This window comes from Mastomys coucha, unplaced genomic scaffold, assembly GCF_008632895.1.
Source record: "Mastomys coucha isolate ucsf_1 unplaced genomic scaffold, UCSF_Mcou_1 pScaffold12, whole genome shotgun sequence".
NCBI lineage: Eukaryota > Metazoa > Chordata > Mammalia > Rodentia > Muridae > Mastomys > Mastomys coucha.
Genome location: NW_022196894.1, coordinates 13149462 through 13175323, shown reverse-complemented (window position 1 = coordinate 13175323; position 25862 = coordinate 13149462). Strand labels below are relative to the sequence as shown.

General features: G+C 36.8%; 1 protein-coding gene across 9 annotated transcripts in view; it reads left to right on the top strand.

Moving 5' to 3' along the window:
* Positions 1-25862, top strand: part of Dnm1l (dynamin 1 like) — a 50698-nt gene that overhangs the window by 9148 nt on the left and 15688 nt on the right. For 4 of the 9 annotated variants that reach the window (XM_031363210.1, XM_031363207.1, XM_031363205.1 and 1 more), the window contains exons 2-10: positions 7683-7830; positions 11407-11445; positions 12667-12713; positions 13068-13139; positions 15222-15308; positions 16876-17038; positions 20068-20188; positions 21871-22002; positions 23997-24203. In XM_031363210.1, the coding sequence (XP_031219070.1) occupies positions 7683-7830; positions 11407-11445; positions 12667-12713; positions 13068-13139; positions 15222-15308; positions 16876-17038; positions 20068-20188; positions 21871-22002; positions 23997-24203 (1016 nt within the window). Of the gene's footprint in view, positions 1-7682; positions 7849-11406; positions 11446-12666; positions 12714-13067; positions 13140-15221; positions 15309-16875; positions 17039-20067; positions 20189-21870; positions 22003-23996; positions 24204-25862 lie in introns of all 9 variants that reach the window. The other 5 variants (XM_031363206.1, XM_031363212.1, XM_031363211.1 and 2 more) reach the window with 2 other exon arrangements.

Genomic DNA, 25862 nt, shown 5'->3' with positions numbered 1-25862 from the left:
AAGCTGTTGCCAGGGTTAACATTAACCAGAAACAGGTGGCTAGTATCTCCCAAGCTGAATTCTCCCACTCCCGCATAGGGCTGCTTGCTGAACGCAGCTCTTCCACGACCTTAAAACAGCGCTGATCTTCCAAACAGCTCCTAAAGAGCTTCCACACAGGTCTTAACAGCTTTTGAAGAGTCAGAAAAATTGAGTTTGATAATAACAACTCTGGGAAAGCCAGAAAAATTGAATACAAAGCGCCCATGGCTATTTTTGTTACTTTTACTTTTTTTGTTACTTTTCTTTTACTTTCAGTTCACTACTCTTTATAGCCTCTACTTCCGAGGACCTTGATATATGAAGCCTCCTTCTGAGGACCTTAATATAAAAGAACAAACTGGAATTAACAGAGTTAGACATGAACAGGGAAACATTTATAAGAGACACCAAGGAAATTCAGAATATTGAATAGAAATATCTTTAAAACCTGTACTCCATGAAGTGGAAAATATAAATGGAAGGGATGATTTTCTAGAGTTATTGAAACCACCCAAATTAAATCAAGGGTCTCAACAACCCGAAACAACTGAAGAGATTGAAATATTAATAAGCTTCCCAGCTTTCCCCTCCCCCCACAGTGTTTCTCTTTGTATAGCTTTGGCTATTCTGGAACTCACTCTGTAGCCCAGGCTGGCCTCAAACTCTCAAAGATCTGTGTGCCTCTGCCTCCTGAGTAATGGGATTAAAAGCATAAGCCACCTCTTTTTTTTTTTTTTTAAAGAAAAAAAAAGGTCAGGGCTGAATGAATTTACAGTAGAATTCTACCAGACTTTCAAATATTGTCTACAATCAGTAGTTTACTTCTTAAACTGTTTAAAACAATAGACACAAGGAGCACTCCTGGATTTCTTCTATGAAGCTTATATCACTCTAATATCCAAATAATACTACCCAAACCACATAAAGATTCAATAGTAAGAGAAAACTGCAGACCAGTATTCCTAAGGAACATAGATTAAAAATACATAATAAAATAATTGCAAACAGAATGTAGAGCTACATCACACAGAGTATATACCATGACTGTGATGGTTTGTATATACTTGGCCTAGGGAATGGCACTGTTGGGAGGTGTGGCTTTGTTGGAGTAGGTGTGGCCTTGTGGGTGTGGGCTTAATACCCTTGTCCTAGCTACCTGGAAGCTGGTATACTGCTAGCAGCCTTCTGATGGAGATATAGGACTCTAGGCTCCTCCTGCACCATGCCTGCCTAGATGCTGCCATGCTCCCACCTTGATGATAATGAACTGAACCTCTGAACCTGTAAGCCAGCCCCAATTAAATATTGTCCTTGTCTTGGTCATGGTATCTGTTCACACCAGTAAAACCCTAACTAAGACAGTGACCAAGTTGACTTTATCTCTGAAATGTAGAAAAAGTGCAGCACTTGCAAATTAAAGTAATAAGTCACATAAATGGACTAAAAGACAAAAATCACAATCATTTTCCAAAGATTGACAAAACCCAACATGCTTTTATGATAAGTCTTAGAGAATATAGGGCTAGAGGAAATACAATAACAGTTATATATGAAAAAAGTACAGCCAACATCTTAATGAAGAAAAGCTTGAAGCAATTCCACAGTGTCAAGAACAAGACGGGATGGCCACTGTCCACCCCTTTTCAGTACTGTCCCCAGAATACTAGGTGAGCAATAAGGCAAGAGGAAGAAATTAAAGTAGGGAAAGAAGTCAAACTATTTGTATTTGCAGATGACAATACTATAAATTTGAGATCCCAAAAACTACCAGAAAACTTGTAGAAACCATAAACTCAGCATGGCAGTATACAGAATCAACCTTCAAAGCTTTTCTTTTTCAATAACAAACATACTAAGAAGGAGGTCATGAGCACAGTAGCCTCAAAGAAAATAAAATATCTAGGGGTAAACCCAAACAAGGAAGTGAAAGAACACTACAATGAAAACTTTTAAGCCACTGAAGACACAAAGAGAAATGCTAGAAGATGGAAAGGCATCACATGCTCATGGCATGCTAGAATTAACATTGTAAAAGTAACCATTCTACCAAAAGCTATTTACAGATTTGATTACAGGAAATATTAAATAAATGCGCCATCCCATGCTAGTGCCAGCTACTGTCTGGCCCCAGAGGTCTCCATCTTGCCGACTCCATGGCTTGCCCCAGGCAGCAATCTTCTCAGCTCTCGGTCACCTGTATCAGAGCTGCTTGTAGCTTCCCAGCCATCTGCCCCCTGCAGCTAGCTGTCACAAATCCCCTTAACCCCGTAAATCAAAGCTCTAGAATCTTATAATTATCAGTCAGTTTTATATATCAGTAAACTCTCAATTCACAGGACATCCACACAATAAATTCAGAGCCAATTGATGATACAAGCTGCCCACCTAGATTAGACAAGTTATCCCAATTATTATATCCTTTTATGATATTCATAGCTACCTGTGGCTATATAAAGCCATGTGGATAAGGTTTATCCTCTTCTCCATCCATCTTCTCTTGTCCTCCTCCTCTCTTCCTGTCCCTGTCCCTGTCCCTGTCTCTGAAACTCTTAGTTCCACCTTCCTTTTCCCTGTCCAATCACAGGTTTCTTGTATTAATATTTAAATTAATTGGGGAAAAATTCTGCTACAAGATTCAGTATAATCTCAATCAAAATCTTCATCTCATTTTTAGCAGAAATATATAAAATTACCTTAAAATTCATAGGAACCACCAAAGTCCCAAGACAGCTAAAACAATTTTGAGCAACCAAATTAAAAATCTAAACAAAAACAACCCCCTACAATGTTAGAGAGATTTTACCATTCTAGGTTTCAAGATGTACTACAGAGCCATAGAAGTAAAACCCATGTAGTACATGTACACCAATGGAACAAAATTGAAAACATAGCTTTATAACTTAACTTCATAATAGAACTACATAACTTCAGCCACATAATATTTGACAGAGATGCCAACAATATATTACAGAAAAATGAAAGCATCTTCAAAATATGGTGCTGGGGAAACTGGATGTCCACATGCAGAAGAATGAAATTAGACCTGCATCTATGACCTTGCACAAAAATTAACTCCAAATGAACCACTAAACCTGAAACCCTAACACTGCTAGAAGAAAAGATAGGCAGTGTGTCCTATCTATTTCTACATAATATAGACAGATGTAGGAAAGCACTTCCTGGATAGGACTCTGTTTGCCCAGAACTCAGGCCAACAGTTAACAAGTGTGACTTCGCAGAAACAATAAAGTGGGTGAAGAGAAAGTGCACAGAGTGGAATACAGTCTTTGCTAGCTATACACCTGACAGGGAATTAATATCTAGAATAGATAATGGACTTTAAAAAAAGTCAAAACAACAACAACAAACAAATTACCCACTTAAAAAGTAGGCCTGGGACCTGAATAAAGAGTTCTCCAAAGAAGAAAAAAGAATAGCTAAGAAATATCTCAAGAAATGTTCATTGTTCCTAGTAATTAGAGGAATGCAAATCAAAACAGTGTAGAGATTTCTTCTTACCCCAGTCAGGATGGCAATGATCAAAACTGACAACAAATACTGAAGGGGATGCAGGGCTATGGGGACCCTCATTCACTGTTGGTAGGACTGCGAACTGGTGTAGCCACTGTGGAAATGAATTCCCAAATTTAACAAATAAACCCACCATGTGACCCACTATCCAACTCCTGGGCATATGTCCAACAGTCCACATTCTACTCCACAGACACTTATTCAGCCGTGTTCATTGCTTGTCTAGTCATAGTACCTAGGATGGAAACTATCTAAATGTTGTACAACTAAGGAATGGGTAATGGAAATGTGGTACATATACACTATGGAATTTTTTCTTTGAGTGAGGTAACCCGAGAAATACAAATGAAACATGTTCTTTCTCTCTTCAAAGACTAGCTCTAAATCTTCAGACATGAATAACATAGACTTTACTACAGAAAGTAGGAAAGTACAACAGGACCATTGTTGCAGTAGGGGAGGATAGGGATGGAGATCAACAGAGAAGGGGATATCAGGGTACAAGTATTCATATCATGGAAATGGGAAGAAGGGGGAGGAGATAAATATAGAAGATGGTGGGAAGAGGGTAAAATAGCCATAAGGATGATAAAGCCATAAGGGAATGGGATGGGGCTTCTTAGGGAGAGGGGAGAGATAAATACAAAAGAAGGTGAAGGAGGGTAAAGTGGAATAATGTAATACAAGTGATTTGACAATGGAAATGGGGAAATAGGGGCTCCTTAGGGAATGGAAAGGAGGTCAATACAGAAGAGGGATGGAGGTAAAATAACAATATGGATGTCTGAAAAAGCCACAAGGAATCATGCTATTCACTATTTATCTGAGGATGAAAAAAATGCAATTCAGTATAAACTATATCTAGTTTTATTGAACTTTTCTCATCTGTGCTGATGGCACTCCCTCTAGAAATCACAGGCCATCTAACAACACTCCCCCCAACATAGACACATGCACACAATAACTCTAATACCAGACATGAGAAATCTTCTTTTCAGTTATTGGCTAACCCTTTCTAAAACTTTGAAAGCATACAGCCTGTTGCTATTGCCATTGGTTAACCCCCAAAGGTGGAAAGTAAGTCCTTATTGCTGAAGACACCATGTACTTCAAGTAACAGGATCCAGAAAATCCTGAGCTGAAACTAACTTCAATACTGTGTTCCCAAGGCATAGTTTTCATGGTACCAGAAGACTCCAGAGCAGTTATTTAAATGTGAGGGGCCACTGGCAGTTCTACCCAGCTGTGTAACTAATGGCTCTGTGATTGCACTTATGATTCACTCAACAAGCGGGATATATGCCTGGTACTGGAAACCTAGCTACTTAATCAGTGCTGGTGAAATTGTAGTCACTGGAGGAGAATCTATAACCACTAACTTACTAATCCAGCATAATCCCTATCAGCAACCATAAACATTTGTCCTTATACCTATAGATATGTGTAGTCTTCACTTATCATCAAGGAAAGTTGTTTTTGCAACAGATAGAGACCACTATAGAAAACTACAACCAACTGATAAACAGAGCTGTGAAGCCCATTCCCAATGGATACATCTACAAAACACTCCCACACCTAAAGCCTTGGGAGTAGGAACAGAAAGTTTGTAAGAGACAAGGATCAGGGACTTCTGTGAGATGTGTCTCCTAGTAATGTCAGAAACTGTATCCATAAAAGTCTCACCAACATGACCAGATGTGAGAGCTGAACAAGGACATCAGCGGACATCCTAAATTGGATGGGGGAAGGCCCAACCCTCCAGAAAGAACTACAGGCTGGCTACTAAGTAAATCTGGAAGCAGAAGCCTTCCCCAGAGAACATTCAGCCTTGAAAACATATACACAGGGATTCAGCGGTGTGTGTGTGTGTGTGTGTGTGTGTGTGTGTACATGTACGCATGCAGTAACAACTGATGGAAATACAGGCCATAAATTTGAAAGAGAGTTGGGGGAAGGGTATATTAGAGGGACAAAAGGGGAAGGAGAACTGTTATAATTAAAATACATCTTTAAAATAACAATAAAACCTTTCCTCCCCAAATTGCTTTTGATCATGGTTGCTGGCTAGCTTTATGTCAACTTGACATAAACTGGAGTCATTTGGGAAGAAGGAACTTGAGTTGGCAATGTGACCCCACTAGATTCATCTGTGGGCAGGTCTGTAGTGCATTTTCTTGATTGATGATTGATGTGAGTAGGCCCAGCTCACTGTGGGTTATGCCCACTCTGGGATAGTGGTCTTGGGTGTTTTAAGAATGCAGGCTAAACAAGCCATAGGCAAGGCTCCAGGGCTTCTGCTTTAGTTCCTGCATTTGTGTTCCTGCCCTGACATCCTTGAATGGTGGACTTCTAGCTTTAAGATGAAATAAACTCTTTCCAAGTTGATTTTGGTCACAGTGAGTATTGTGTCACAGCAAGAGAAAAAGCAACTAAAATAGCAAAAAGTCGAAGTTTCCATGTATTGACGTTTAGTTTTACCCAAAATGCTGTTTTAATGCACATATAGATGCTGTTTTATATTGTCCTAGGTAGGGTTTCTAATCTCTGTGAAAAACACAATGACCAAAAGCAACTTAATAGGGTTTATTTAATCTTGTAACTCAGGTTATACCCCATCACTGAAGAAAGTCACAGCTGGAACTTAGAGCACAAAATTGAAACAGAAATGATGAAGGAATACTGCCTTCTGGCTTGCTCCTTGTAGCTTGCCCAACTGCCAGAAGTGAGGGGTAGGGATGAGGGTGTGCCAGGGGAGTGGGGACAGCCCCAGCAGTTGACAGGTTCCTTAGAGGAGATAGGGAGTTGGTGAGAGAGGAGTGAATCAGGCACGTGGCTTCTTGCTGCTCTGACTGACTAGCATTCAGGTTGCTTCTTTATTTATACAGGTTTCACAGAACACAGACAGACTCATGATTATCCAAGAAGTATCGATTATATCATTTTGTCTCTGGCCATATGTTTGATTTTTCATTCATTACATGTCTGAAGTTACAAGTTCAGTCACAACTAGAAAGTACAAATAGAACAGATTTTATTATTATCAGCCCTATAACTCCAAAGAATCTAAAGAATGTCTCCTCCAAAGCAAACACATTTATTATATGACAGCCTGTCTTTAGGCTGGCAGTGTTTGCAGTTGAAAAGCACTCCAGACAAACAGAAAATATCTTTTTATGAATAACAAACACCAACACCTAACTCCTTTACTATATTGTTTCATCATCTACATTGTAAAGTAGGAGAAGTTATTTTAGTCAATCCATCTTATTTACTGAGTTCTATTCCTCTGGGGCTATACCCTGTATGATCCCATCTTTAAACTTCATTTTCAGAGTGCTCTAAGCATACTGTAAAAGGAGGCCATGAATCTGTAACCTATTCTCCTGGCCAGTTGGGGTTTGTCAACTATTTCTATGCTTATCCTGTTCCAGTAATACTATTTGAGTTTGCTTGAGGGTGGATACCCCAAGATTTCTGGAGTCATGGCCTCAGAACTTTCTTGGAAAGACATAAAATGAATCATAATGCAGAAAGTTCCCAAGAATGCAGAGACCAAAACCCCAAATCGAGAGACAGAGCGACAGTGATGGCAGCATTCGGCTCAGCGCTGCTGAACTATCACAGCTGCACCAGCTTCATGACTTGGCCGTTTCCAGTGGCTGTGGCTGTGCCACTTGGCCTGCCTTCTTAAACAAGCTCACTGAGCTTGGCCCTCTGCATCAGTAATTAATCTAGTAATGTCCAACAGAGTAGCCTATGGGCAATCAGATTAAAGTATTTTCTCCTTTTAAGATTCCTCTTCCCAGACAACTCTGGTTTATGGCAAGTTGACAAAAACTAACCAGGAGATATATTATTAGAGAATGTAATTCCTGTTGACTACATTAAAAATAAAGTTAGTAATGCGCCATTTAAGTGAAATAACTGTTACCTATATGATACAAGTTTTAAGACTCAAAAGAGTATCAGAAACATAAAACAATTTGGGGAAGGGGACTGCTTTTCATGGATTTCACTTTTAAGTGTGGGCTTTTTTCCTATTTGAGTTGTTTTGCTGTTTGTTTGCTGCTTTGTTAATGTAGTCTGTTTAGAGAAGTCATTTATTTTGCTCTTGTGTGATCCCTTTTCAGAGCAGTGGGAAGAGCTCAGTGCTGGAAAGCCTAGTGGGACGGGACCTTCTTCCTAGAGGGACTGGTGTGGTCACCCGGAGACCTCTGATTCTGCAGCTGGTCCACGTTTCACCGGAAGACAAAAGAAAAACAACAGGAGAAGAAAATGGTAAATTTCAGAGCTGGAGTAAGAATTATTTTAAAATGTTACTCCTTTTTTTTTTTCCTATTTTCAAGATATGGTTTTAAGAGTAAAAAACATGATTAGTGATTTAGGAAATAATAGCTATAGCAAAGTCAGAAATCTTGAGTGGTGGTATCAATATTTAATATATGAACACTTGGGAAGCAGAGACAGGTGGATCCCTAAGTTAAGGCCAGGCTGGTCTACAGAGTAAGTTCTAGAACAGATAAGGCTACACAGAGAAAAAAAAACCAAGACACACAAAATAATTTTTATTGATTTGAAATGCTGAGTAAAGTTGAAGCTTCTTATTATACTTGCCCTGTCTCACTAATTTGAATTACACAATGCTTTAGTCTAAGAGAAAAGCTGTTACAGAAAGATCACTTGGTTTTGTGAGATAAGGTAGTCCAAACTGGCTTCAGGACTACCATACAGCTAAGAATGACCTCAAACTTGAGATCCTCCTGCCTCTTCCTCCCAATTACCTGATTACAAACATATGCTACTAATGTCCAGTTATAGGAAGAGATTTAATTTAAAAATATAACTAATTTTATTCTTCTTATAGTAAGGCTCGCTTCTCTTTCATATACTATTTGATATTTTAAAGGTCCTCCCTTTTGCCATGTTCTGTTTATACTACCTAAACTGAGGGTTTTTTTTTAAATAGATGATATGAATAGTAAGACCAGAGTATGAGTATATTTATGGATTTATATAGCTGAATCTTTTAAAACAAAATATTTGAAGAAATGTTCTTTATTCAGAAATTTTAAATTGTTTATGATACATATTTCATCCTATATTAATATTATTAGTGAGTTTTGGAGTGTTTGAGAATAATCCACTCAGTATCCTGTTCAGTTCAATGGCCGACTTAGACTGTCTCCTAACATTCTGTAAAATTACTGACTTTCAGAGAGTGTCTGTAGGGATCTCTATAGCTGTTCTGTACTGCAGGGATTTGTTTCCAGTGTACTTTTGTCTTGTTTATCATCTGACCTGAGTTGAGATGATAGATAGTATCATGTCTAATTTTTTTCCCCTGTTCATCATGGAAGATATTGGTGGTGATGTCTCTGATTTCATTTTAAAGTAGGTGGAAAAACTTGTTGTGAGCATCTTTAAAACAGGGACTCCAAAATAACTGAAGAGAGTTCAAGAGCTTGTAGATGTTAGTAAATAGTATTTTATAACAGATGATCAGCTATATAGGAACCCTTTAATTACTAGGTATTTTCTTCATAAACTAGTTATTTATATTTTAACATTTACTATTGACATTCTTTTTGTTTTACTTATTTTGTGAGAAAGTTGGCTACATAGCCCTTACAGGCTTATAAAAGTTTGAACCTTTAATCATTTTTGGCTGACCTGTTGCTTGGCCTCAAATATCTAGAATAAAATTTTCAGGCCGGGCAGTGGTGGCGCACGCCTTTAATCACAGCATTTGGGAGGCAGAGGCAGGCAGAGGCAGGCAGATTCCAGAGTTTGAGGCCAACCTGGTCTACAGAGTGAGGTCCAGGACAGCCAGGGCTATACAGAGAAACCCTGTCTCAGGGAAAAAAAAAAAAAAAATTGCAGTATTTTGTCCTCACCAGTTACATCAAACACATTACCTAAAACCTTAAACCAAGACTTTGAGAAACTTAGGGCTTTAGGTCTTTTTTTTTTCCTCAGCCATTTCGAAATGGCTGTATCAGAGATGTGATGTTTCCTTAAATAATTGTTGCTTGTAAAGAAAGAGTTTAGACATGTTGGCTCCTTGGTATCACCTTGCTGCTTATATGCCTAGCATGTTTTGTTGATGTGGGGAAAGGTGAGTAAAACTGCACGTTTTTATCAGTACATTTATTATTCCTGAGCTTAGACCCCGCTACATATGTGTGTGTTTACATACATTTGTGAATACATATATGTGTCTTTGCATATAAAGAAAAATATCTATTGTGCTCCCACTTATATCACTTATAGTGATATCTACTTTTGAGTACAAAATAGATGCAAATTTGAGTATTAAATTTCATTCTTATACTACCATAATTCTTTGGCTTCCTTTTTCTAAGTTTTTTTTTCTTTTAACATTCCTATTTTATGTGTGGATATGGTATGTGTGTGCTATGGTAAGTGTGCTCCATTCTGAAGACGGCTTTGGAGAATTGGTTATCTCCTACCATGTGGGTCCTGGGGCTGGAACTCAGGAAATCAGGCTAGGCAGCAGGCCTCCCCTCTTGAGCCACCTTGCTGCTATCCTTACCTTCTAATCAAAGCCTCTTGCTTCTCTACATAAGCAGTTTAGGCTTATCAAATCATTCTGACCTTGTGCAAATCAAGAACTAATAAAACAGATTAACATTTGGGTTTAAAAACATGAACAGTGAGAGAATAGTTTAGAAAAAAGCATAACAAATAAAAGCCATTAAAAAGTTAACAACAGCCAGGCAGTGGTGGCTCACGCCTTTAATCCTAGCACTTGGGAGGCAGAGACAGGTGGATTTCTGAGTTTGAGGCCAGCCTGGTCTACAGAGTGAGTTCCAGGACAGCCAGGGCTACACAGAGAAACCCTGTCTCGAAAAACCAAAAAGAAAAAAAAAATTAACAACAAACCCAAACCTTTTTGTATATGGGTCTTTTTATTTATTTTTTTTACAGTTCCACTTTTATTTGTTTACTTTCTATTAGTTTAAATTTATGAAGAGTATAGCCTCTCAGATTCTATCCAGTGGCCTTTACAGGAACTTCACTTTGGAATTAAGAACTAACTATTCCACTGTTTCTATGGACCTGAGTTACCAAGATTACTCTTTATTTTGTTCAGGTTGCCTCCAGGAGTCAGTATTGTTTTTTGCTTTATATATGTAATTGCATCTCTTGCATAAAAGAATTCAGTTTCATCTTGTGAATAAAACCTTATTATTAAAGCTCCTTGAGGTTTTTTTATATCAGAGGCCCAGTTACTAATAATGAGTTAAGAGCAGCACATTGTAAGATGAAACAAAGTATAATTTTAAACTGAGGTGTATGAAAGCTGGCTGAAGTATTTTGTGTTTAAATGTATATAATAATAGGAAATACAAGAATTGTGACGGAAGATTCCTGTTGGAATGAGTTCATGCATTTGAAGTTCTGTGGAGTTTTGCTAAGTGCAATTTATATTTCAAAGAAAAAATCCTTATGAACAGTCATTTTTAGCAAATAGCATTTACTTACTAATTCTGAAAGTTTCAGAGGATGTGCTTATCATATTTCCTAGGCTCTTTTAAACCAGACAGTTTATCTTTTCCCACAATAGGCTTTCAAATATCTCAGGCAAACTTTTTGAGAGTAAAATGAAAATTCATTTACTAAAATTCTTAAAAAGTTGAAGCATCACACACAATGTGCAGATCATTGGTACATAAAATATATTTGTTCTTATAATTCTAATAAGTTTTGAATAATTAAATGCTTTGCACATTTGAAGTGTAATTGTGTTTCTACACATTTGAGTGTTTTAAAAGTTTTAAGTTTTAGGGATAAGCACTAAAATTACTTTGTGCTATTTCTCTTTAACTACAGACCCTGCCACATGGAAAAACTCAAGACACCTTTCTAAAGGTTTCCTTTATCCATTTGTTTTTAGCCCTCCCTTTTTTATTATGCCTGCATGTATGCTTATGTACCCGTACAGGCTATGTGTACCTTTTTCTTCCACTTTTATTTGCCTGTTTACATTGATTGCAGGTTTTGGGGGTTCTTGTTAGTGTTTTGGCATTGCAATAACATGCAAGCCTTTTTGGTGGTAGAATTTAATTTTTACAAAAACATAACTGAAGATACTGAAACTTTTATATAGCCAATTAAGTTAAATTACCCCTTTTGTATGTAGTCGTGCCTCTGTGAGTTCACCTAGATTAATCTGGTCTTTCAGAGGTCCTTTTCGGAAGAAGGTTCTAAGCTTCAAGTAGGTGAACATTTTATTTGCAAAAAGGTTTTATATACCTTTGTTCCAACAAAATACCTTTTACTAAATAAATATTTATGTGAAAATCTTACTTTTATTTCCAGTAACTTTTATGCATTAAATACTTTAAATCATTAAGATATTTAAGCTTCAGAATTTGGTGAAGGCAGAATAGCAGTGCTTGGGTAAAATGTCAGAGCAGACTGTGACTGGAAACTAGCTGGTGTCAGCTCCTTACAGACATATATATTTCTATTTTCATTCATTTTTGCATTCATTTCTGTTCTATAATTCCAGGGGAAAATATAGACTTGACCTTGGGAGAAATAACATTGGCAGTCTGCATTCCAAGCCAGCTACTACCCTGTCACTGAGAGCTTTATATATAGCCAATAGAAAACCAAATAGAAGACAATGATTTTAAAAAATGGAAAAATGAGTTATTTCATTCATATATTGCATGTATTTTTAACTTTAATGTTATGTACACATTTGCTGTATATTTTTTTTTTGCATTATCCAATGGGGTTTTAAATTTTTCTTTCTAGTTCTTTAAAATTTTTCATTGGATAAATTGCTTTCATATATAAGATGTATGAAGAAATTATTATAGTCACAAATAGGAAATGAACAATTTATTTGTAAAAAATAGATTTCAGATTCTGGAAGGACTTGCAGGCAACTCTACTTGAAGTTAATCCTGCCTTTGTTGTCTGTGTCGTGCTTTAAAAATGTGAATGTGTATTTAGCAGATCCTAAAATTAAAACATTTGTTAACTTGTAGTTAAAAAATTTTTTCTGTGTTATCTTTTTTTAAGTTCCTAATTATAAAACCTAATTTCCAGTCTTTAAGAAATGAGTCTTTCTTTCTCTAGGAGTTGAAGCAGAAGAATGGGGTAAATTTCTTCACACCAAAAACAAGGTAATCACTGAATAATATAATGAAATAACATAGAAAATAACATTTGCAAAGATAGTAAAGAGTAGTTTTTTTACTGGAAGTGTGTTTCTTGTTTCCTATGAAATAGAACTTTTCTCAGTAGTGCTTCTAACTGCAGTAGTTTAACTTGACTTGATTCTGCCTAATTTGGAGATCTTAAATACAGTGATATCAGGCAACTTTGAAACAAATCTTAGAAAAATGCATGGGTATGTGAGAAATGTGGACCAATTTTCTGTAGTAAATCCATATATATTCTTTAAATTTGGCCTCCACCCCTTAAGAATGTCTGATCTTATTTAGAATATGGTTCTTTTTTGTTTCAATAATTTTTAGCTTTACACAGATTTTGATGAAATTCGGCAAGAAATTGAAAATGAAACCGAAAGAATTTCAGGAAATAATAAGGTAGGCATTATTTCAAACCCGGAAGACTTTTTAAAAAGTAAATACATTGCTGAACATTTCCTGTATATAATAATATATAAGTGTATTGCACAGTCATACTCTCCCCCTCCCTGTAGTACTGATGGTGAATGTGGGGCCTGGTGCATGCTAGGTAAGTGTTCTTCCACTGAGCTATATTCTAAAGCCTTAATAATATTATTATTATTTTGAGACAGTGTCTCATGAAATTACCCAGACCAGCCTTGAACTTGGGATACTTCCTGAGTAGCTGGAAATTACAGTCTTGTGTTGCCAAGGTTGGCTTATAACTTCATAATCTTAATCTTTTTAAAAAACGAAATACTCATGCCAGGCAGTGGTGGCCACACTTTTAATTCCAGCACTTGGGAGGGAGAGGCAGGTGGATCTCCTGTGAGTTTGCAGACAGCCAAGGCTACACAGAGAAACTGTTTCAGACAACAAAACAACAACAAATTGGAGTATTCCACAAACACATAAAAACTTAGAGGTGATTAATTATCTCTCTTGGTGTCAGTTGTGGTGGTTTATATCTGAATTCCCAGGATTGGAATAGTAGAGGCCGACGGATATGAGTGCAAGGGCAGCTTGAGCTACACACTGAAATAGTTTCATAGACACTAGAGGCTAGGGATATAGCTCAGTGGTAGACTGTTTAGTGGAAAGCCATGAAGTAGATCTCCAGCAACACACAGTTTCTTTTCTATTGCTGTGATAAATGCCCTAACAAAAGCAAGGGGGAAGGAAGGTTTATTTCCCATTTACAGTCCATCATGGCAGGAAAGTCACAGCAACAAAAAATTGAGGCAGCTGCTCATATGTTCAGAATCAGAAGAGAATATTGAGTGCATGAGTACATACTAATTTCTAACTGTCTTTTTCTACATATAGCAGAGGTACTACTCAGAATTCAGATGAGTCTTTCTAATCCGAGTGATACAGACCATCTCCTACAGGCATGCCCTATGCCCAGGTGCTTTTAGTTTTTGCCAAGTCAACAGTTAACACGGATTATCTGACATGAACATATGTGCACGCACACACACACCTTAAAACTTTCCTATATATAAAATATTTCATATATACTTTGTAAACTTAATTACATAGTGCTTGTTTACAGTCAAATATTTTCTAAGAATGGGAGAATTTAAATCAAATGTCTAGGATACTTTTAATGTCAAAAATCAGCCTCATTTAAATCCTTTTTATGTCCTTTATTATAATTACTGTTTTCTTTTTATATTTATTGCTATTCTGTGTTACCTGGAGGAACATTGACCCTCACAAGTAACTTTGAGCCTAGTGATAATATTCAATATATATTTGTTGCCAGACAGCGTGGTTAAGTAGTTACTTCCTGACAGAAAGGCATTTTGCAGCAGTGTTGAGGCTGTGAGCCAGCTGAAAACATTTGTCTCTTTCAGTAACAGTGCTTTGCTGAATGTCAACCTCTAAGCTGGCACCTTGGAGTTTACTACTGTTGCCACCACATTTCCCTAAATGTCTTATACCAGCTGTCCCTGGACTATGACAGGAATATAACTAGATTATGTCAGGGATAACTTTTCATCTTGGGGGTCTGAAAATTGAGATATATTGCCTGAGCAAACTCACTATGTACAAGGTTGCCACTTGATGTTCAGATATCTGCGATCAAATTAATGGGAATAGCTTCTTATCTATTACTCTCTCAATTTAACACCATCAGTTCAGGAACATCATAATTTGGGGTAAATGAAAAATGCATTATTTTTAAGTACTTAATCTATTAAACCCTTTTTTTTAAATTGGCATATACATATAAAAAAGTGAAATGGTATAGGGAGAAGAAATTTTATATATTAGTGGTATGAGGTTTTGTAGGATAACCCTACTCGTTACTTGATTTGCTGCCTTCTCATTCATGTGATTCATTAAACTTTTATTATTGAAAGATTTTAGGACTGTAGTTTAATAAATATTTTAAGGCATCTAAAGTCTATATACTTGAATGTAGTTTACACTAGCATTTCATAATTCATTGAAATTCAAAATGACTATAATATATTTGAAACTTGTTTTTAGGGAGTGAGCCCTGAGCCAATCCATCTCAAGGTTTTCTCACCCAACGTTGTCAACCTGACACTTGTGGATTTACCGGGAATGACAAAAGTAAGGAATAGCTGTTTTTGTTTAAAGGAACGTGTTTTGTTTTCTGTTTTAACATTGACCTAATGAGAATGAGTTGATTCCACAGTTACTGTTATTATCAGATCATTTTATATTGTTGACCCCTTCTTTCTCCTTAAAATACTTTCTTTACCGTCGCTCCCAGGGTTTTGTATCTACAGTTTTATTTGTAATCTTGCTAGCCACCCCTTTTCAGTGTCTTTTGCTGGTTTCTTCTAATCTCACCAAAATCTGTAATCAAAGTTCATTTTTTTTTTGACCTCTTGTCCTCTTTAGGTTCTCATAACACAATCTAATTAGGTTGATAGTATTATCAAATCTGTAAGTGCATGAATTTGAATATGTGAACATTCAGATTATTTCCAGATACATGTACAGCTATTCACTTGGCATAGACATTTAAATATTTTAATAAGCATCATAGCTTTACCATGTCTAATACCAAATTCCTGATCTGTCTTTTAACTATGCTTGGTCCTTCTGTTATCTTCCCAATCTGAATAAATGGCACTTCCGTTGTTCCAGTTGATCAGCCAAAACCTTACAGTCATCATTGAAATTTCTTTACCTTCTATCTGCCTTCCTTTCAGCAAATCCTCTGGGCTTTCCTTATTTTTATAATATATTCAGAATTCCATCACCTCTTAAGTATATTCATGGCAGAGGTAGTAATAGCTCTTGTTATTTGACTTGGATTGTGTAATTAAAGTTACAAGATAAATAATAGATCTCTCTTGTTTTTTACTTTTAGTAACCATACTTTTTTATTAAAATGAAAATTAGATTGTCATTTCTTGGCTTAAAGTCTCTTTACTGACTCCCCAGTTACCTCTTTACCAAGAGTACAAATTTAAGTTCTTAGAAATATCTACTCCGGTCTTGTTCTCTCACTTTGTTAGTTAGTTTGTATATTTAAACATTTCAGGATGTCCTTTAACTATCTGTAGTGGTGAATGACTTTGAACTCCCTGTCTTCTACTCTCCTAGATCCTGGGATTACAGGCTACCACACTCAGTTTTTGTATTATTCACCTTTAATTTCTTCTGTTCTGGGTGTCCACCCTCGTTATTCACTCAGGATGGAATGTTCTTTCCCCAGACATCTATGTCTATTTCTTTTGTCTTTAATTTCTGCTCAGTCACCTAAACATCATTATCTAATTGAGGGTAGGTCCTGATTATTCTGTTTTTAAACATCATTTAAAGCAAGAATTTAAAAGCATCATTCCCCAGCCTCTGTTCTGTTCTGCTCTACTCTGTGTTCTTGTTAGGACTTTCTGCCACTTGGATGATGAACTTGTGTGTGCTTATTATCACTAAGACAGCTCATCTGAATGCAGTTGATACTCAGCAGTTTCTGACATGATTTATGCTATAGTGAATTTTTGATATTTGGAAGTGACATTTTGAGGCTTTGCCCAGACACCTCTATAGCACATCATTAATTTATTTTAGCTATTTGTAAGTACAGAAATAGCTGTGTTCTATGAATTAAATGCATGGAAAAGCTGATTCGATTTTGATTATAGTTCATCTTTGTTTGATCTAGGTACCTGTAGGTGATCAACCCAAGGATATTGAGCTTCAAATCAGAGAACTTATTCTTCGGTTCATCAGTAATCCCAATTCCATTATCCTTGCTGTCACTGCTGCAAATACAGATATGGCAACATCAGAAGCACTCAAGATTTCCAGAGAGGTAGATCCAGATGGTAAGGACAGATGTTTATATTTAATGGATGTTGATTTACAGTGGCAAATCTTTCCTCAAGAAAGAATTTTATTGAAAGGAGTATATCCAGTTAATAAAGATCTTAAAATGCTTTCCTACTTTTCTAATAAATTTAAATAGCAATTAAGATGGAAAATAGTTACTTGATTGCTATAAAGGATAGGCAAAAACAGTTCCCCATAAGGTCTATATTTTCAGTAGCTACACAATTATAATTTTAACATCACATTACTGTGTAAATGAAATTTCAAATTTTGAATAGCCAACATTTAAGAATAAACAACTCAAGCCGGACGATGGTGGCGCACGCCTTTAATCCCAGCACTTGAGAGGCAGTGGCAGGCGGATTTCTGAGTTTGAGGCCAGCCTGGTCTACAGAGTGAGTTCCAGGACAGCCAGGGCTACACAAACCCTGTCTCAAAAAATAAAAACAAAAAATAAATAAATAAATAACTCATAATTATATAGATTATTATGATACAGGAAATAATTATAGAATCTACTTTCTGCAGATTTTAAAAAAATACTAGACAAGCTCAGTATAGAGGAGAGTCTTTTAAGGCATCTCTTTTTACAAACGATTCATTACCCAGATTATGATCAGGTGATACCTAGGGTATTAGAGGCGTCTCTGAGCCTATATGAAATGCTAGCTTCACAAGTGAGTGGGTAATTGACCCATAAGGAAACTCTTTTGTTACCTAGATTCTTGAAGGACTAGCATGTGTTACATGTTCTTTTCTGCTTTAAAAATTAATTTCAAATAAAAATTTGATAGAAACTCTATAACTATAATTAAAAGTTCCATAATTAGTTAGGTATGGTAGTGCACACCTGTAATCCTAGGACTTGGGAGGTAAGAACAGGAAAAGGTCATCTTCAGCTACAGTGAGTTTGGGGCTAGCCATATTTAATACCCTGTATCCAAATACATACATGCATGCATACATACATACATACATACATACAATAATCATGCAGTAAGATGGAGATACATTTGATCTAGTAATCTTTTTGGGGGGAGGTTGGTTTTTTTTTTTTGTTTTCTGTTGTGTTGTTTTAAGACAGTATCTCACTATGTACCTTGGTTGGCCTGGAACTTGTGTAGATCTAAAATCCAAAATGATATAATATCAAAAATTTAGAACTGGGGCTAGAGAGATGTCAGTTGCAAATATGTTTCCAGTGCAAGAGTAGGGACCCAGCTTCACATCCCTAGAAAGCAGGCACAATGGAACACCTTGGCAAACCCAGTGCCCGAGGCAGAAGGAGAAGGGCAGACCCCTGGAGCTTACTGTTCAGCTAGTTTAGCCAATAGGTGAGTTCCAACTTCAGTGAGAGACCCTGTCTCAAAAAATAGAATGGAAGGTAATTGAGGAAGACATCCCATGTATGGTCTCTACACATGCATAGCACATACACACAGAAGCAATTAGGTGTGATTTAAAAGTAACTTGTTAATGGGGATAAGATAATGTAAAATGACTATAAGTGGTACTTTGTAGATTGGGAACAAAAGATAAATGTCCATAACTGGGAAAATGCCTATTTGAGGTTATACCTGCAGAGCAGCTGGGATTGTTACGTGTATTGATGTGGATTCCCAAAGTGCTGCACTTACTTTGGGAAAGAAGAACAACTCCAGTCAGCAATTTCATGTTACATTCTCATATGAAAACTTCTCTGGAGCCTGGGGAGCTAACACATATAATACCAGCAATCCAGGAGGCTGAGGCAAAAGGATTACAAGTTGAGGTTAGCTCAGGGAGATACAGTTTAAAAAATCTAGGGCTTAGCAGATTTTTGGTTTAGCAGATTGATTGTTTAGCAAGTGATTTGCTGCTAAGTCTGATGATCTAAAAGGAGAGAACAAACTCCCTCCAGAAGGAGGGAGCTCTGAACTCATATATATGCAGTTCTACTTAGATGCCCCTTTGACTCCTCCTACCCCCAAAATAAGTGAATAAATGAATTTTAAAAATACCCTTTTTTGGGCTAACATCTATGTTGAGTTTATTCATAGTTCCCCAAACTAAAAACAACTCAAATATTTCTCAAATCAGGAATGAATAGTACACCCATGTACTAAAATTAGTACACCCATGTAATAAAAAGCACTGTTGAACAGTGATTGCTAAAGTCTACTACAGTGTGGACAGCACTCAGATGAGTCATGGTGAATGAAAGATATTAGTGACATCCTTTCACATAACATTCTATGACATACAAAAGTAGGACTGGAAGGTGGGTTTGGTTGCTTAGCAAAAGGACATTGCTGGGTGGTAGTGCTCTTATGTATTAAAGTGGTATGTACTTGTCAGAAACAACCAAAATCTGGGGGTGTATTTCATTAATACAGTAGTTATTTAAGTTTGCCCAAGGCCATGGGTTTCTTCCCCAGCTCTGCCAAAGGGATTAGGCAGGGGCAAGATTCTACACAGTGAATAACTACAGCTCCAAGAGATTCCACACCCTCCTATTTCCTCCAAGGGTATCACCAGCACATGTGTGCATGGACAATCATGTAGATCCACACATACACACATAAAGTGGGTAGAAATGTTGACCTAAGAAATAATAAGAAATTCCTTACGGAGCTAGAGAGTTGATTCTGTGGTTAAGAACACTTGCTAATCTTCCAGAGGACCATAGTTTGGTTCCCAGCACCTATATCAGTCAGCTCACAACTGTCTATATATAACTCTAATTCCAGAGGATCCACTGCTCTCTTGTGGCCCTCCATTACCTGCACAAACATAGACACTCATATACACATAATTTTTAAAAGTTATTTTTAAAAATTACTCATGAAAACAAGTTTCAAAATTATATGCCATATTTAAATTTATTTTAGATAAAGTATGGGAAGCAAGGGGTAGAAAAATATTTAACAAAAATGGTAAAACAGGCAATGTGTTAAGTAGAACTATAGATGAAAATTTTCCTTTACTAAACTTAATGCTGTTTTTTTAATGGATCTCTCTTCCCCTTCCTTTTTATATTTACCAGGGCGCAGAACTCTAGCTGTAATCACTAAACTTGATCTCATGGATGCGGGTACTGATGCCATGGATGTATTGATGGGAAGGGTTATTCCAGTCAAGCTTGGAATAATTGGAGTAGTTAACAGGTTAGCAATTTAAATGGAATAAAGGAGCTGGAGAATTGGTTCTATGGTTAAGAACACTTGATACTCTTACAGAGGACCAGAGTTTGATTCCCAGCATACCCACATTGAGCAATTCACAAGCACTTAAAAACACAGCTCCAAGGGACCCATCACTTTCTCCTGTCCTCCAAGGATACCACCAGCAGACATGTGCTCATATAAACATGCAGATGCACACATATACACATTTTAAAGAATAGGACAAGAATCATAGCATTCTCACTTTAAAGCAAGTCTGAATTTTTGAAAATCAGTCTGAAATGTGACACTATCCTGTCTTTCCCTCCTGTTCTAATGCTTATATCGCTGCAGAGGTCAATGCACATAAAGAGATGACTTCATAATATCTCTCTTGAGTATTTTTGTGGGTTTTGGTGGTGGTGGTGGTTTTGGTTTTTTAAGTATTAACCTGTATGTGGAGGTCAGAGGACAATTAGTAGAACCTAGTTTTCTTCCTTCGATTTGGGTTTTGAGGTTTCAACTTGGGTATCAGGCTCGGCAGCAAAGTGCTTTTACACAGAGTCACTTCCAAGGCCCTTTTTACAAGTTATTCTTCCTCTCTGAGTTTTCTAATGAAAAATGTTTCTAGGGTAATCAGTAAATGAAACAGGAGATGATTTAATAATTAGCTTTTACAAAATTCTTGCCTGCTATTTAAATTATGTATAAGGGCAATTGGATAAAGAAAAAAGTATTATCTAATTTGTGCCCAATCAATAAAATTTAAAGGTAGTGGAATTTTAATGATTATTTTAACCCCATATTATTAGTAATACTGTGTAATTGTCAGAATGTAACTTGGAAACTTTAAAGATACATCCTAAAAATTACTGGCATTAAAAACTATAGAACAGAAACAAACCAACTGCTGTTGAGTATCTCTTATACAGTGAGCAGTTTGCGTCGGTATTGTTGGAATTCTCACAAGGTGGCAGGGCTAGTGTGAAGCTATGACAGTTTCTCTTAGGTCACAGATTTCTATGGTAAGGAAACTAGTTGTCAAAAGACTGAGTTCTAATTCTAGTTTCTGCATGGTCTGGATATAATAGACTTTAAATCACTCGTAATATCTTTGGCCCTCAGGTCATTTGAAAACTAAAATATTTTATTAAGTGATATATAAGGTCCATTCCAATTGTCTCTGTATGTTCCTCCATACATTCCTTTGTATATTTAAAGAAAACATACTTCTTTTCTTTTCAGGCAAGCATGTACTATATATACTACTGCATACTATATTTGTAGATAATTACACTTTAAGTTAACTTTTTAATTTTTAGTAGAAATTAGTCATCTGCCCATGGATAAAATAAAGCAGATTATGATATACTTAAGCTTGTATATCAGTCTAAAATTTACTTAAGGATACTGCTTTGCTTATGGTTAATAGAACAGTGAAGCTGATGCTGTTCATCTTTAAGTTCAGTCATACAGTTCAAATCTAGGCTGGCTGTGCCTTCCTTGGGTGAGTTCATTGACATATCAGTGCCTAGTATAAAGTGTCATGATGATGCCTGCGGTGGAGCATCACTCAAGAAGTAAGTAAACAGCCATGTGAGAAAGAAGTCAGGAGACACCATCTGATGCAGCCGCTCATCCAGAGTGGACTCTAGTTGAACAAGTTTGTTATTTTTCAACCATAGGAGCCAACTCGATATTAACAACAAGAAGAGTGTAACTGATTCAATCCGTGATGAGTATGCTTTTCTTCAAAAGAAGTACCCATCTCTTGCCAACAGAAATGGAACAAAGTATCTTGCTAGAACCCTGAATAGGTAACATTTTCACATTTTGAAGATGAAATGTTTTTGTCTTGCCAATACTTGTCCTAGAATATTCCTGTTTGTTTCATATCTTTTCATACTGTTCCCCTCCAGCCTTACTTTTGGGTTCCTGTGATGCAAATGTCTGTTTTTATTGGGATGTTTTGATATTAAATCATGTAGTCTGGAGTGAGTATTCAGATAATTTTCTTAATTGGGAAGTGGATTTTTTTTTTCAATTCAAACTCATTTCCCAAATTAAATTACTATTATATGGTTTAATACTCAAAAAGAAAATTTGTTCAAATAAAACATTTTCAGTAGTGTTTACAATCAAGGAGTAATAGCAGAAATCTTTGGGAATCCCATCAAAGAGAGTTTACATTTTGTTGAAGCCCAGACCCTCTGGAATGGAGAGTTCCAGTTAATTTAAAGTTGATCTAAGTTCCAGATAGGGGTAAATTTGCAAATGGGTCTTCCTTTCTCCTTAACAACCTCCAAAATGCTAACACCACCAGCAAAATCATTTAACTGTCCACATGACCACAAAGCACCACCAGTGATTTGGGGCTTGGAGTCTGTTCATCCCTCTGTGCACTTCATAGCCATCTATTTCTGGCTTGTTGAAGTGTCATCTAATGAAATCAAAATATGCATTTATTTTATGTGAGCCATAAGAACAGCAGCAAGCTGACTGGACAACATCAATGGCCAGTGTCAAATGCAGGAAGTTTTGGGCAACTGCCACCACAGTACCTTGACTGAGCAATTAAGAAAAATTTAATGAGATATTAGATGACTTCCAAACACTTTAGATGTCATGAATTTAGTTAAATTTTTCAGTTATCACATGGTATGCTTCAGATATCACATTTATTTATGAGAGAAATAATATGAGTTCCATACCTACTGTTCTGAATATCTACTAATGCTGTAGGAACTAAAAAGCCTTCCTTTTATTTAAGGACTAGAGTGAAGACCATTATGTCATATCCTATAAATTGAAGGGAAATGAATTTGGGTCTTAATAAAATAGAGTTATTTATACTATACTAAGTACCTGTTGTAAAAGATAACTTATTAAACCAAAAGTATAGATAGAATTGGACTGAGTAGCTTACTTTAGATTAATGTGACATAAAAACAATGCATTGTTTGTTTTATTTGTGGTTTTCTAGCAACTACTAGGCTTGGTGGGCTAAAGGTATATGTCAAAAAAATTGACCAAAACAGCCTTTGTGTAAGTTTTTTTAGACTACGGACCTCTAATTTAAAATTGCTGTATTTCTTGTTCTTGTGCTATGGTGGAGGAGCTAAAAATTTGTTTTCTTATTCTTAAGAGTTACTCAGGTGAACAGAGTACTTCTGAGTTCTCCCCTTATATTGTACAATATAAATCTCTGGTAGATTGTAACTAGATGTCCTCTAACTCACATCTGACACTATTTACATAGAGTCATTATCACAAGGCCTCAGTTTTTTATAGGATTTTCCTTCTACTTCAGATGTCAAGTGACGGCAAAAGTTATAAATGTGCTTCTTAATAGCTGTAATCCCTAGAATAGATGATAGGCTTCAGGGGATATTTATTTATGTTTGCTCATGTAAAAAATTTTTATAAAGGTCACAGGTAAACCAGTTTGAAGAGATAGATAAGGTAAGGTATCTGGAACATTGAAAAGTGTGCCAGGGCTTTACACCCTTTCTGGGCATGCCGTGCTGCACAACCTTTTTAGTTTCATGAACTCTCTGCTTGAGTTATGGCAGCTTCATTATACAGATATGATCAATTACTTCACTAGTCATTGGTGATCAAGTCATTTGGGATTGAAAATCCCAATCCTTGGTTCTTTCTAGTCTTTCTAATAACCAGCCACCAATCCTCGGACACTTTTAAGATCTGAGTACTAGAAGATTTTTCTCTTTTATACACATTTTTAATTGACTTGTTTAAAGTATCAGAATACCTAATTTTATGCTAAAACCCTGCTTTTCTAAACTTTCAGGTTACTTATGCATCATATCAGAGATTGTTTGCCAGAGCTGAAAACAAGAATAAATGTCTTAGCTGCTCAGTATCAGTCTCTTCTAAACAGTTATGGTGAACCCGTGGATGATAAAAGTGCTACTTTACTCCAGCTTATTACCAAATTTGCCACAGAGTATTGTAACACTATTGAAGGAACCGCAAAGTACATTGAAACTTCTGAGCTGTAAGTAAGAAGTTTTTGCGAAGATTTGGTTGCTTGGATTATAAGGATCTTTGAAGTGACTTAGATCATCTGTGATTTATTATTCATAATACAAGTATATAAATTTGTAGAAATGACAGGAGGAGGAGTATTATGTCAATGTTTATAAATTTTGTAAAAACATGGTAAAGTTACTGGTTTTTTAAAAAGCAACTTTTTTTTTTCTTTTTTTAAGGATAGCCCCACTGTTTCTCAAGCTGTCCTCAAACTCATGATCCTCCTGTCTCAGCTTCCTACATAGTTAGAATTGCAAGGCCATGCCATAGTGTCAGGCTTTGAAGAGTTGGGTTTTTTTTCCCCTCTAATTTTTAAAGTAAACTTCATTCCCCCTTTCTTCCCCCTTCTTCCCCATCCCCCACCTCTTCCACCCCACCCCTCACTGGCACAGCACACAAGTGGAGACCAAAAGGCAACTCGCAGAACTTGACTGTCTTCTGCCAGCCTGTGAGGTTGAGGGTTGAGCTAGGGATGGGCAAACAAACATCTTATCACCCCAGATGTCTGTCAGTGACTGATGTCACCACAGTCCGACTGGATGAGGCGAATGAGTGTATTGAGCTTGTTTACATGCACATGCAAAGTTAGCTACGGAAGTGTGGTAACCTCATAATAGCTATCTTGATGCCCACCCCATGCAGTCTTCATGGATTCTGCATTACATCACCATTTCACTTCCCTTACTAGTCTCTTATCTCCCAAGATGACTTGCAGCTGGGGGAGGGAATAATTTCTGGACTCCCTGGTGAGAATCTCCCAATTTATCTACAGCATGTTTTTTAATCTATGAGTCATGATCCCTTTGGGGGTTGACTGACTTTCATAGGGATCACCTAAGACCATCAGAAGACACATTTTTATTTTGATTCATATAGTAGCAAAATTACAATTACAAAGTAGCAACAAAAATTACTGTAGTTATGGGTGAACACAACATGAAGAATTGTATTAAAGGGTCACAGCATTAGGGAGGTTGAGATTCTCTGCTCTGTAAGGAATTGCTATAGACCTAGCTGCTTCTCTTACTCTGCTGCTCTAGTTTCCAAGTCTGTCAGGGCCCAGGCCAAGATAGCTCCTTGTTGCTCTGTAATACTTTCTAAGCTATCTCTCCAGCTTTTAACCTTTAAAATTGTATTAAGTGATTTTTCTATTGCTGTGATAGACCACCCAGACCAAGGCAACTTGCAACTTACAGTAGGGAGTAGTTTTGTTTGGCCTGATGGTTCCCGAGGGACTAGGAGTCCATCATCATTACAGTGGGGAGGCAGCAAGCAGGCATGGTACTAGAGCAGCAAGCTGGGAGTAAACTACAGTGGAGTGTAGCTTTCAAACCTCACAGCCTGCCCCCCCCAGCCCCCGTGACGTCCTTCCTCAGCAAGGCCAAATCTAAATCTATCCAAACAGTCATATCCAAACCAGCAAAAGAATAATCATGCTTAAACTAATTGGGGTATGGGTTGCTTAGGCAAGTACTCTGTGACTGAGCTGCATACCCAGCCAAGTTAATTCCTTAATACACATTAAAAAGCTTTGAGCTTAAGGACACTAATAAATTATCCTTTTTATGAGATTTATTAGAAGAGATTTCAAGTTTTAACACCATAGACAAATAGGGCAGACTGC